General features: G+C 54.2%; 2 protein-coding genes across 2 annotated transcripts; one reads left to right on the plus strand and one right to left on the minus strand.

The window, feature by feature from the left end:
- Positions 1-570: 570 nt before the first annotated feature.
- LRRC46 (leucine rich repeat containing 46) lies at positions 571-5,622 on the minus strand. Its single transcript, XM_030295950.1, is given in 10 exon segments — positions 571-714; positions 717-848; positions 851-982; positions 1,276-1,424; positions 1,790-1,859; positions 2,057-2,166; positions 2,445-2,491; positions 3,654-3,762; positions 5,080-5,185; positions 5,277-5,622. Coding segments are annotated over 10 exon segments (963 nt in total). The 5' UTR covers positions 5,287-5,622; the 3' UTR covers positions 571-616.
- Positions 5,623-5,724: 102 nt separating this feature from the next.
- Positions 5,725-11,248, plus strand: MRPL10 (mitochondrial ribosomal protein L10). Its single transcript, XM_030295951.1, has 5 exons — positions 5,725-5,824; positions 7,720-7,889; positions 8,957-9,121; positions 9,336-9,480; positions 10,266-11,248. The coding sequence occupies exons 1-5, from the start codon at positions 5,773-5,775 to the stop codon at positions 10,520-10,522; spliced, it is 789 nt and encodes a 262-aa protein (XP_030151811.1). The 5' UTR covers positions 5,725-5,772; the 3' UTR covers positions 10,523-11,248.
- Positions 11,249-12,074: the final 826 nt, after the last annotated feature.

The following is a 12,074-nucleotide window of genomic DNA, read 5'->3' on the forward strand; positions in this document are numbered from 1 at the left end:
AGGTCTGGCAGGGGCAGGAGCGCCAAATGAGGCAAAGGACAGCCCTGAGCTGGCTACAGGGCTTCTGGTGGGCTTGCCAGGCAGCACAATCTTCTCACTTGGGTGATGGAGAAGGTTGTGGAAGGGGCCTGTGAGGAGAGGTGCCCCCCCCACCAGGTGCGGTGAGCGCGTGTGTGCAAGAGATCACGCCTGGCACAAAATGGGGCTACTATTTGGGGAGAATTAGAACCGCGGGGTGTTGGGTCCTTGGCTTGAGCCTTGGAAGGGCAGTCCCTGGGAGTGGCAGTGAGATGGCATCTACCACAAGGTGATGCCCACTCAGGACCCAGGAAGCTGGGGGGGAGGGGTTGAGGTGTTGCCAGCCCTTTGGGTAGTTCCGAAGGTCAGACGCGTGTTTCTTTAGAATCAGGTTCTGTGTTTCTGTGACTGTTTTCCCACTACCCTGGCGGCTTGCTTCCCCTGAGATGCCCCCCAAGTGACATGAAAGACGCATTCAGGGCCTGGAGACATTTTATTGGGGTGGGCTCCTGCCACAGGAGAGGGGTCTGAGAAGGAGACCCTGTTTTCTTCCCCGTTCCTTGTTCCTGTGGCTTTGCTGATAGGGAGGGGCTGCACTTCATTTCTTGACTCTTTTGGTCACCATTTTGGTTGTGCTGGGGGCCCCAGCCAGTGAGGCCTTGGGGGCTGTGGCTGCTCGGGCCCCTTCTTTGCCTGGACAGTGCTTTGCTGGCTGGAAACCAGAGGGCAGGGTTTCTTGGTGGCAGAGGTGGCATGTGGCAGGGAGGCGGGCTTGGGGGGTGTCTCCTTCCTCTGCGTGGGAGTGACAGAAGGACTGCCGTCCCTAGCCGGGGCCCCCCCGGGCAGCTGGGGAGGTCGGTGAGGGCGGGCTTTGTCCCCATCCTCAGAAGGTGCTCGGTCAGGGCTGCCTGCTGCCTGAGTTCCTTGTGTCTGCTCATCTCCTGCTTCAGCTCCTCGAGGAACCCTGCGAGGGGCCAAGATGGGAGGCGGCAGATGGCTTGGCAGGACGGCCCCTGGGCTGAGGCGGGAGTTCTCTGGCCGACACCTGCCCAAACTAACCCTCTGTGGGCCCTAATGGGAGGGTGAGTCGCCTGCACGCCAGGCTGATACCTGGCCCCGGCTGTACATCCTCTGACCCAGATGCTGGTCTGGGCCTGGGCCTCCTCCCTCGCCCCCGCTGCCATCTTAGCTTCCCCAGTGCCCCACAGGGCAGAGGTGAGTTCTAGGGAGGGCGCAAGCCTTGGAAAGCCCGGCCACCTCGCTCTGTGCAGAACGGACCACTCAGCTCCGGGAACTCCTCGTCCTCGTCGCTTGAGTCTTTATCCTCCTCGTCCGAGGCCCAGCGCTCTAACACAGGCTGCTTGTCCAGGTCCAGGAGCAGCGGCAGGGCTTCTGTCACTAGCTCCCTGCAGGGCAGAAAGGGCAGAGGCTACCCAGGAGGGCAGCCCCGGGTGGGGGGCCTGGGAGGGCGTGCAGGCACAAGCCATAGGAACCGCACCCAGAGGGTGGTGTTTCACAAGCTGGGAGAACGGGCCTGCGCTCAGCCCCAAAGAGCTAAGGGCTGGCTCAATGTGGACCTCTTGGGGGTGGGGGGGGGGGGGGGGGGCGGGGTGGAAGAGAAAAAGCCGCCCACTTGAGCTGGGGTGAGAGACGAGAAGGTGCCATGGATGGTGACCCCAAGTTTGCAGGCCGGGAGGGAGTCCGTGTGGAGTTAAGAATACGAGGAGCTCAGCCATCACCCCATTTCTTCCCACCGTCAGTGCATCCTCACCTGTACCCATCCCGGTTGGTGCAGCTGTTTCCACTCAGGTTGAGGATGAGAAGGCTCTGCGGGAATTCATCTGCACACACCAAAGAGAGGGCAGTGAGGGTCCCATACCCACCTTCTGGCCCAAAGCCACTGCCTCTTTTCCACCTCCCAGGACCCCCAGAGGCTTTGCCGCCAATACGAGCATAGGGAGGTGGTGGCAGAGGGGGGGGAGGGAGGGAGGGTCCTGCCTAAGTCTTAGCCCGTGAGCTGGGGCAAGGACATTCCTACCCAGCTTCAGTGTTTCTATCAGGTTCTCTGAAAGGTCCAGAAACTGGAGATGTGGGAGGTCATGGAGGTTTTCCACCTGCCTGATTTGGTTTCCTGCCAGAGACAGGAAGCTGCAGGGGAAAGGGAGGGGTGCAGAGACAGAGCTGAGTCACAGAACCGCCAAAGGAAGGGAGGAAGGCAGCAGGCACTCGGGGCCCCTGGCTGAGCAGCCACACAGTGGATGGGGACACATGGTCTTCCGGGGTGAGAGAAGCAGAGTGAGGCTTGCGGGGTCCTGAGCTGACCAGACGTTGGGCTTGGAGATGTCTGAGCCAGTCAGTTCTCTGGGGCGTCCCCGTGTTTCCCTCCCGACCCCCTCCCCACGGGCCTGAGCCCTGACCCCACGTACCGCAAGGAGGGGATGCAGGCCAGGTTCTCAATTCGCTGGATCTTATTCTGCAGAAAGCAAATGAGGTGGGGAAACTAAGCAGACCATGTCTGCTCTTGCAGCTGGAGGGCTGGCACCCTGGGATAATCACCCCGCTCCCGGAACTGGAGTTGTCACTACCCTCGAAATGATTGCTTTCTCTGGGTGGATGGTTAGGGGTGTAAACTTAGGGGTTAGATAAACTTCATTAAAGTATACCCTGCTCATCCCACAACCAAAGAGTGACCTGGAAATCAAGAAGGAAACCAAGGGGCCACGGGGAAATAGGAAAAGCCTTGGTGGTGGCTTATGTACACGGAGGGAACAATGAACATATATTACTTTGATTCCGAAGGTTTCTGTGAAGAAAGGTTAAGGGCACTGGATATATTCAACCTGGAGGAGTTGAATATGTATATCCAATCAACCAACCACCCACTACCACCAGACAGCCTTCAGGGTTCTAAAGGATGCAGAGGAATCTTCTGGTTCCCTCTTTCATTTCCTCAAAACAGGAAATGCGCTCGAGCTATGGAACACGGGAGATTTAGGGTAGACACCAAAAAGAACTTCTAAACCAAGAGAAGTGTCTGACATACGCAAGAAAAACAAACAGTGATTCAGGAGCATGCTCAGGAGATCTTTTGGGAGGATTGGTCTTTCAAGAGAATTCCTGATTCATCTGGGAACATTTTCTTTTCTTTCTTTCTCTCTCTTTTTTTTTTTAACGTTTATTTATTTTTGAGACAGAGAGAGACAGAGCATGAACGGGGGAGGGGCAGAGAGAGAGGGAGACACAGAATTGGAAGCAGGCTCCAGGCTCTGAGCCGTCAGCACAGAGCCCGATGCGGGGCTCGAACCCATGGACCGCGAGATCGTGACCTGAGCTGAAGTCGGACGCTTAACCGACTGAGCCACCCCGGTGCGCCAACATTTTCTTTTTTAAAAACGATTTTATTTTTAAGCAATCTCTACCCTCAACGTGGGGCTCGAACTTACAACCCTGAGATCAAGAGTCACATGCTCCACTGACTGAGCCAGCCAGGTGCCCCCTCTGGAACAGTCTCAATGAAGGTCTGCCTACCTGAACACCAGGGAATGGGCAAGATGGCCTGACTGGTTGCTTTCACATTAAACAGACTTGGTCCACAGAGGGCAAGGGGGGAGGGAGAGCAGGAGGCAAGAAGGTACCGCTTGCAGATAGAGGCTGTGAAGATTCTGGAGGCCCTCGAGGTTGCTGATAGCCGTAATCCCCTCTCGGTCCAGGCGGACAGTCTGCAGTTCAGCAAGAGTGTGAAACCTGGGGGAACAGTCAGCAGGTGGTGTAACAGATCCCGCTTCTGTGGTCCCTTGGCAGGGAAGATGGGAGGGGGCAGGAAAGGGTTTTCGAACTAAGTGGCTTGGCTGAGATGTCAGGACTTCTTGACTCATGAGGCAGTGTCCAGATCATGAAACCAGGTCAACCTGGAGACCTGGATCTCGATCAGTAGCACCGGGAAGAATCAGAGGGTGAGAGGAATAGGACCCTTGGATTGGGAAATGGTTGAACAGCTTATGGTTCCCAGAGAGACTCGGAGGCCAGGGAAGGCTTCTCCGGGCCAGCTCAGATGGTGGAAGCGGGCACTGGCACAGGGATGAGACAATCTCTGCAGGAATATCCTTCCTCACTTCCCTTTCGAGTGGTCCATGGAAGGAAAATCACTTGATTCATCCACTCATTCATTAATTCCACAATATTTACTGAGTGCCCACTGGAGACCAATGAGAGTCCCTGCCCATCACTATTAGGGAAGCAGGCCAAACATCTAGGACAAGTGGGTGACAGACACATGAAGGGACTAAGGGGGTACATGGACTGTGCACTGAGTCCTCAATAGGGAGCAGGGAATGCTTCCTGGAGGAGGTGACGTACAAGTAGGAGTTAGCCAGGAAGGTGAGAGGGGGATGAGGAGAAGGCATTTCAAGCAGAAGGAACAGTATGTGAGAATCCAGGCCTTTTCCAACTTTAGTTGCCCACGAATCCCTTGGGGTCTTGTTAAAATGCAGATTCTGATTCAGTAGGTCTGAGGTGGGCCTGAGAGTCTTCATTACTAACAAGCTCCCAGGTGCTCAGCACCATCTGAAAAGGGTGCTACGGTGTGAGAACAGAGGGTCTTGGAGGAATTGTGGAGAATGGCGAAAAAGGCAGCAACGGTCAACTAGGGTCATGCTAGGGTATTGGATTTTATCCTGGAAGTACTAGGGAGCCAAGGAAGGTTCTACCAGGGAGTGCCTGATCAGATTTGTCATTAAAAGGATCACTTTGGCAACCATATGGGGAGCCTGGACTGGGGGCAGGGAAACTGATGAAGAGTTTATTGAGAGGCGATGGCTTACTTAAGAGCCTTATTCAAGGCAGTTGAGCGGGCATGGTAAAAAAAAAAAAAAAGAAAAAGAAAAAAAAAGAAATAGAATACTGTTTAAGGAGGCAAAGTCGATTGGACATTACCACTGACTGGATGCGTGGAGTAAGTAAAGAGAGGGACAAAGATGAGCTGAAGAAACAGTACAGCTCAGGGGACTGGTCATTCTGTGTGTTTCAATTGTCCAGCACCCCTCTCCTCCCGCCGGCACTCACATCTTCTCTGACAGATCCTCATCCTCAGGGAAGGCCAAGTTCCGCTTAGTGATAAGGGTTTCAGTGATGCACACGCCTCCTTCCTCTGGACTCTGGGCAAAATTACCTGTGAAAAGACGAGAACGATTCCCTTATTCTTGGAAGCCTGACCCTACTGTTATCCAACTGTTCTACCCACCTCTCCATCCCCTACTCACCTCCGGGCATGATCTAAAGGCTACTGGCCTGGCGTGGGATTAGCACGAAAGGAAGCAGAGCAACTTAGTCCCCGGGATGGCGGAACCCAGGATGGTATGAGAAGAGAGAATTTCAGAGACTGGAGGGACAAGGGAAAGTGTTGATTCAGAGCAAATTAATGAGGCGGGGTAGAAGACAAAAGTAAATCGAGGCGTCGGGTCTGGAGTTTGAGGGGTGCAGAAGGGCTTGCTAGTCCCCAATGGGGGACTGTGGGCAGAGAGTGGAGGGTGAGGATGCCGAGAAAAGAGCTGTGCGGCAGAGGCTAACCGTCGTTGCTAGGAGACTGGACGCCAGTGTGGGGCGTCAGGGAGCGCGGACTAGGCGTTCCTGGGCTTTGCGGCGCATGCGGATTACTGCTCCAGCCGGGGGATCCGGCGGCTGCTTCCGGCCCCAGGGCTTCCCACAATCCTTAGCTCCTTCTGTCTCGCCCGGCTCCTGGCTGTTCTTCCGGTGGAGATGGCTGCGGCCCTGGCTGGGAAGTTGCGAGGGGGTCTCCTGCCCCAGGCGGGTAAGGAGCGGCCCAGGTCCTCACGGCGCGTTCCGGCCGGTGCTCTTAGTTCTCCTCTCCCCTCCTCCACCACTGATCCCCTTCCGTAATCTCTTACTCCAGACAGCTCTCGATGACCCCAGACACCAGCCAGATCGCTGGCCTCCTTCCTCCAGCTAATTCCCTGTGACTCCAGATACTAGTGATAACAGCAGCGCAGCAACAACGTCAGCGACAACTGCTGTATTTCTTCCCTATGCCCGAGTACTCCTTCCTTTTCTGGGTTTCTATAGTCTACCACCTGGCTCTTGCTCGCCTCCAGTTTCCTTTGCTGGAACCACTGCCCGTCCCGACCTTGGCGCTATGCCACCTTTTTACGGTCTCAGCTTAAATGTCATTTTCTCAGGCCTGCCCTGGCCACCTTCTGCAAAGCAGAAATCTGTATTTTGCACCCTGTTTATTGACCCCCTTTACCCATCATGTAATTTTGCATTTGTTTATTATGTGTCTGTCTCCTGTGTTAGGCTTCAAACTCCCTAAGGGCAGAACCATGCTCATTCACCATCGCCAGCAGGTGGTGTGGTGTGGGCGTTAGTAGGCATGAAATAGATGTTTGTTTAATGAATGGTTTTGAGCACATGATACAGGCCAGGCACAGTGATAAATGATTTACATGTATTATCTCATTTAAATTTTAAAGCTTGTCATGAAGAAGTCATTACCATGGCCTCTTTACAGGTGAAGAAGTTCAAGTTTAGACCAGTTGAGTGACTGGTCAAGGTCACAGCTAGTAAGTGGCAGAAGAGAGATTAAAATCTGGTTCCATCTGATCCAGAGCCCTGTGTTCTTAGGTTTTGTGGCTGCTGGCAATAAAACCTCTCACCCCAGCAAACCTGCATGCTCCCTGTTAGAACCACCTTCTAGCTGAATTTTCCCTGAGATTCCATCTCAGTCTTGGGAAAGGCTGCAGGTGGGAGGCTCTAGCCTGGGTCCTTTTGTCCAAGATGAAGGGGTCACTTGGGCTTAGGGCTTTCAAGTGGCTCCCTTGTCTTCCGAGGGCTACTCTTCACCGATGGCTGCAAACAAGAAGAGAGGCAAGGGAGGCCTGTTTGGGGGAGCTGTGAGCTCTGTATAACTTCTTTTCCCTCCTGCTTCAAATCATGGGAGAAGGCTTCAGAGCAGTGCTGAGAGCAGTGGTTTTGCGACATCAGCATGCATCTGTAACCCCTGCAGGTCTTATTAGGACACTGTTTGCTGGGCTCCCTTCCAGAGCTCCTGCTTCAGTAGGTCTAGGACAGGCCCTGAGAACTTGTATTTCTAACACGTTCCCAGATGATACTGTTGCTGCTGGCTGGGTGGGAGGAGTGCACCTTGAGAACCACTGGCTTAGGCCAGGGGTTGGCATGTTGTGGCAGGACTGGTCACCATGTTTTAGAAATAAACTTTTATTGGAATACAGCCACATCTGCTTGTTTCGTATGGGCTATGATTGCTTTCATGATACAGTGGCATGGTCGAATAGTGGCGACAGACCGTATGGTTCTCGAACTTAAAATATTTACTCTTTGGCCATTTTAAAAAAAAAAAAAATTGCTCAACCCTCACCCCCCCTTTTTTTAATGTAGTCAAAATACTTTTCCTTTGTTCTCATCTTTTCCCCCATCTCTGTGCATAAAGAAGAGCTGGCGAAATGGGAGCCTTCAAGGATCAAGCAGCTGACCTAAGGTCGCCCGTTAAAGAAAAGTTTGGGGAGTTTAGGATTCCTAGCAGACAATTCCTTGTTCCCCTCTTGTGTTGAGTCTAGCTCTGTGAGCTGTGGTTGGCTTGCCCAGAGATGAGCTTTTTCTCCATCTGAAGCCCACCGACTAAGGACTCCCAGAGGGCACCCATCACAGCGTTGCCGTTTCCCCTCCCAGGCCGGCTGCCCACCCGCCAGACTGTCCGCTGTGGCTCCAAGGCTGTTACCCGCCATCGTCGCGTGATGCACTTTGAGCGGCAGAAGCTGATGGCTCTCACTGAGTATATCCCCCCCAAGCCTGCTGTCAACCCACGATGCCTACCATGTCCTCCCAGCCCCCCGCAGGAGGTAAGGAGGAGACTGTCCTTGGTGCTGTGTTGCTGGCCATAATGAAGTAGTGCTCCAGGACACAGCCCTCCACGTCATTACTTCCCCTCTTTGACCCTGTGGTCCACATGCTTTAACATGAAACGTGCACTTGGTTCTGCTTGGCGTTTGGGGCTCCGTGGATCGGACAGGCCTCCTGGATTTCCTGCATTCTTTACTTGCCTCCAAAAATGTGTGTATGAAAAGCTGTCCAAGCAGGTGGGGGTAGGGGAAAGAATAGCTCCTGTCTTTTTTTTTTTTTTTAAGTTGATTTATTTATTTTGAAAGAGAGTGTGCGTGCGCACGCAAGTGGGAGAGGGACAGAGAGAGGCAGAGAGAATCCCAAGCAGGTGGAGTGCTGTCAGCACAGAGCCCGATGTGGGGCTCGAACTCACGAACCATGAGATCATGACCTGAGCCGAAATCAGGAGTCGGACACTGAACCAACTGAGCCACCCGGGCGCCCCGTGTCTCCTGTCTTGAAAGGGCTTGAAGTTTCCATGTTTTCCTAGAGAAATGATAAGAGAGTTTTTGTCCTTAAAAAAAGAACAGAAGGGCCAGTGGAGAATTTGTAACTCCATGCTCATTGTCAGGTCCACAAGCTGTCAACTTTGAGAAACACGGTCTTCAGAAAATGAAGTCTTGTCCTGTGCAAATGCCTCAGTTCTGAATTAATGCTGCCAAAGAGTGATCTTGTCTTTATAATTGGTAAAATCCCTCAACACGAGTAGTGTCAGAGGGATAAAGTAATTTTGACCACATTATTGTCAAATGTTGACTGGGTCAGATGGGTGGCCAGCTCAAGGGGATGAGCGTTCTCAGGTTTGAAAACACTGCTGTAAAGACCGTCGTTAGCTGATGAAAATGAAAGGGTGGGGTGGGAGACGGAACTCGACTTGGGAGACGGGGCCCCAACCCTCCCGCTTGTACACAGATCTTTCCCATGTTTGGGCGTCACTGAGAGCCCCAGCACCCGTCCCTGAGGGAATAAGGGGTACAAGGAGAGAAGGGCAGCTTATGTCCCCTTGGTCATTCCTTCCTGACTTCAGGACACAGGCCTTATCCGGCTCCTCCGTCGGGAGATAGATGCAGTTTTCCGAGACAACCGAATGATAGCTGTCTGTCAGAACGTGGCTCTGAGTGCCGAGGACAAGCTTCTCGTGCGGCACCAGCTGCGGAAACACAAGATCTTGATGAAGATCTTCCCCAACCAGGTAGGCAGCAGCCCTCTGGTGTGGGTGCCCGGATTCCCCTGCCCCCTGCCAATCGGACCCCGCCGTCCCTCCCCACTCCACAAGCCACCTTCCTCCAGTCTGGCGCCTAAACTGCAGTTAGGGGCCGAGGAGACCGTCGGCTTGCACCCTCAGCACGACCCGGCCTGTGATCAGGCCACTGGTCCCCAGTGAGCCCTCTTTCCTGCCGTTCCAGGTTCTGAAGCCCTTCCTAGCAGATTCCAAGTACCAGAACCTGCTGCCCCTCTTTGTGGGGCACAACTTGCTGCTGGTCAGTGAGGAGCCCAAAGTCAAGGAGATGGTGCGCATCTTGAAGGGTGTCCCTTTCCTGCCCCTGCTAGGTGAGCACGCACCCCTGCGGGTTGAGGATGGGGGCGAAGGGGAGTGGGGGCTACAGCAGCCTGGTGCCATCTGCTGAGTACGTGTGGGTAAGACTGCGGACATCCTTGGCAGGGACATCCTCTCACGGATGGGGCCTGAGTCAGTAGCGCCATTTGTTGAGGGCCGCCTGTGTCAGTCCAGAAGCTGTGCTGGCTCACTACCCTGCGTCATATCTGCACTGGGTGGAAAAAGAGGGGAGGCAGAGAGAGGGCCCTGCAGGGAGAGAGTTCAGACACCTTGAGACTAGCAGTGGAGTAGGGGTGCTGAAGTCCACACAGACGGAGAAACTCAAATAGCCCAGGTCAAGGGCACTGAGGGACAGTGAGCAATGTTTCCCAGAGCCCCCCCTCCCCCGCCCCCCGCCGCCCCCCCAAAGGTAAGAATCCTCAGAGGTGATTCTTCTATAGAGAAGACTGGTTTCATAGGTCTCTGTGGACCCCCTGCCCCCATACACACATGCTCCTTGTTCTTTTAAGAAAGGTTCGGCAACAATGACTTAGTGGGGGTTGGGCCAGGTGGATGTCTTACGTAAGGGTTTTCTAGGCAAGAGTTAGGAAAGAAGAGAGGGGCTCAGTCCCAAACAGAGTGGCAGTGGGTTGGGGCTGGAGTGAGAACCGGATGGGGGGGGGGAGGGTGGGAGGTGAGGCAGGGCGGCAGAGCGCGCACCGGAACATCAGGTCGGAGCATTGTTTTCAGAGGAGGGGAGGCGTTTGTGGGGAGCCCAGCTAACCCTGTGTTCTTCCAGGTGGCTGCATTGACGACACCATCCTCAGCAGGCAGGGCTTCATCAACTACTCCAAGCTTCCCAGCCTGGCCCTGGTGCAGGGAGAGCTGGTAGGAGGACTCACCTGCCTCATGGCCCAGACCCACTTCCTGCTTCAGCACCAGCCCCTGCAGCTGACTGCCCTGTTGGATCAGTACATCAGACAGCAACATGAAAGGGACGCCGTCGTGCCAGCCAGCGGGCAGCCTGACCCTCCTGACCCTGTTCCGGACTCATAGCCAGCCTGTTGTACCCAGCCTGCCCACAAACACACTGTACCCTTGCCAGCCGTGCCATCACCCATCAGAGATGTGGAAGAACTTGGGGTGGGGAGTGGCATGTGTTCCCCGACTTCACTGACCATGACCTCCTCAGATACAGGGCCACTCAGAGATGGGGAGGCACTCCATTACTCCATTTCCCGGTGGAGGCTCTTAATCAGTGTCTTTGTCCCTCGTTTTCCCAACCGGAGACCTCATAGAAGCAGTCTTTCAGCTATCCACGTCCAAAGCAGAGAAACTGAGCAGATGAGGGCGTTGCTCTCTGCTTCCGTGTCCACTGTCCCTTGCTGCCCGTGTCTCCCATCCTATCCCCTCGTGGGTCCAACGCGCTGGAATAGCTCACCTGGGTAACCGTGCTGAGAATGGCATCTCTGGAGAGCCTGTTATGCCTGGCTAAACCCACCACTTTACATGCTATTCCCCTTGTCACAGAGAAGAAAACTACGAGGTGGCGCAGTTCGACAGCCAGCCCCAGGTTGTGCAGCTGATAAGAGGCAGAACAGGACTTGAATCGGGTTCTGTCTGCTCTGAAGACCTTGCCCTGGATCTCTGCCCTAGACCTTCCTCATTAGGGTCCCGGTTGTGCCTAAATGTCAGTTCTCCACCCTCAGGGTGTGCCATGTTACGGAAGAGGTTGGGAGCACTGCTTTGTGATAAAATGAAATGCATTTTACTTACTCTGTTTTTGCTGTTTGCAAGCTTATTCTCCCTGTAGACGAATTCTCAGGGCCACCCTTGACTCTCACTTCCTCTCCTAGAAAATCCTTCCTCTTTCCATGTCCAGGTCTCTTCCCTCCCTGGACCAATCCCACAAATGGCATCTCTTACATGCTTGTCCTTTTGAAAGCAGCTTCCGGCTTTGCCCAGTAGCTAACCTATCCCAGGTGGTTCTGAGCAAAAGAGCTGGGGCAAAACAGAATTCTGTATTAGGAGGGGGTCTGGAGGCTCTCAAGTGGGAGGCTTCCTCCAAATCTTGGAGAACCAGAAGTTGCTAATGAAGGAGAGAGAATGCTTAACTAGAAGCCTGCCCTTGTCTTTGACTGGTGTGAGCAAAGTGGCTGTCAAACTTTCCTCCCAGACTTGGGGCAGTGCCACAGCTTCCTCAGTCCTGGACAGGCACCGTTCTGGCAGTGACGGTGCGCAGCAGCTTTTCTGTGGCCTGGTCCAGGACCAGCTTCCCACAGTGCCCAGCACTGTGCTGTATGCCCCAGGGATGGTTGATCGATGTGAAGTGAATTAAAAGGCCCTTGAGGCTTCTGGGTGTCAGAGCCCATCTGGCCAGTACCGCCCAGTGCTCTCCCTGACTCCAGAAGCCTGCAGGGTGCCAACAATGCCCTCCCGGGGCAGCAGGAGAGGTGCTGAGGCTCTGAATGGCATGGCAAACAGGCATCTCCTGAGAGATGTGTAAGATCCTGGAGGGTAAACCAAGGCCTGGGTGGGGCTGAGGTCAAAGAACCCTGCATTGCCTCCTTCACCTGCTGGCAATGCCTGAGGCCCCGCCATTAAAAAC

Source organism: Lynx canadensis, chromosome E1 (assembly GCF_007474595.2).
Source record: "Lynx canadensis isolate LIC74 chromosome E1, mLynCan4.pri.v2, whole genome shotgun sequence".
NCBI classification, from domain to species: domain Eukaryota; kingdom Metazoa; phylum Chordata; class Mammalia; order Carnivora; family Felidae; genus Lynx; species Lynx canadensis.

Excerpts from the sequence above, each read along its gene's own strand:
- MRPL10 (XM_030295951.1), top strand. The coding sequence starts at position 5,773 with ATGGCTGCGGCCCTGGCTGGGAAGTTGCGAGGGGGTCTCCTGCCCCAG. Across the intron at positions 5,825-7,719 it reads GGGTCTCCTGCCCCAGGCGG|GCCGGCTGCCCACCCGCCAG; the intron begins GTAAGGAGCGGC and ends TTCCCCTCCCAG. Across the intron at positions 7,890-8,956 it reads CTCCCAGCCCCCCGCAGGAG|GACACAGGCCTTATCCGGCT; the intron begins GTAAGGAGGAGA and ends TCCTGACTTCAG.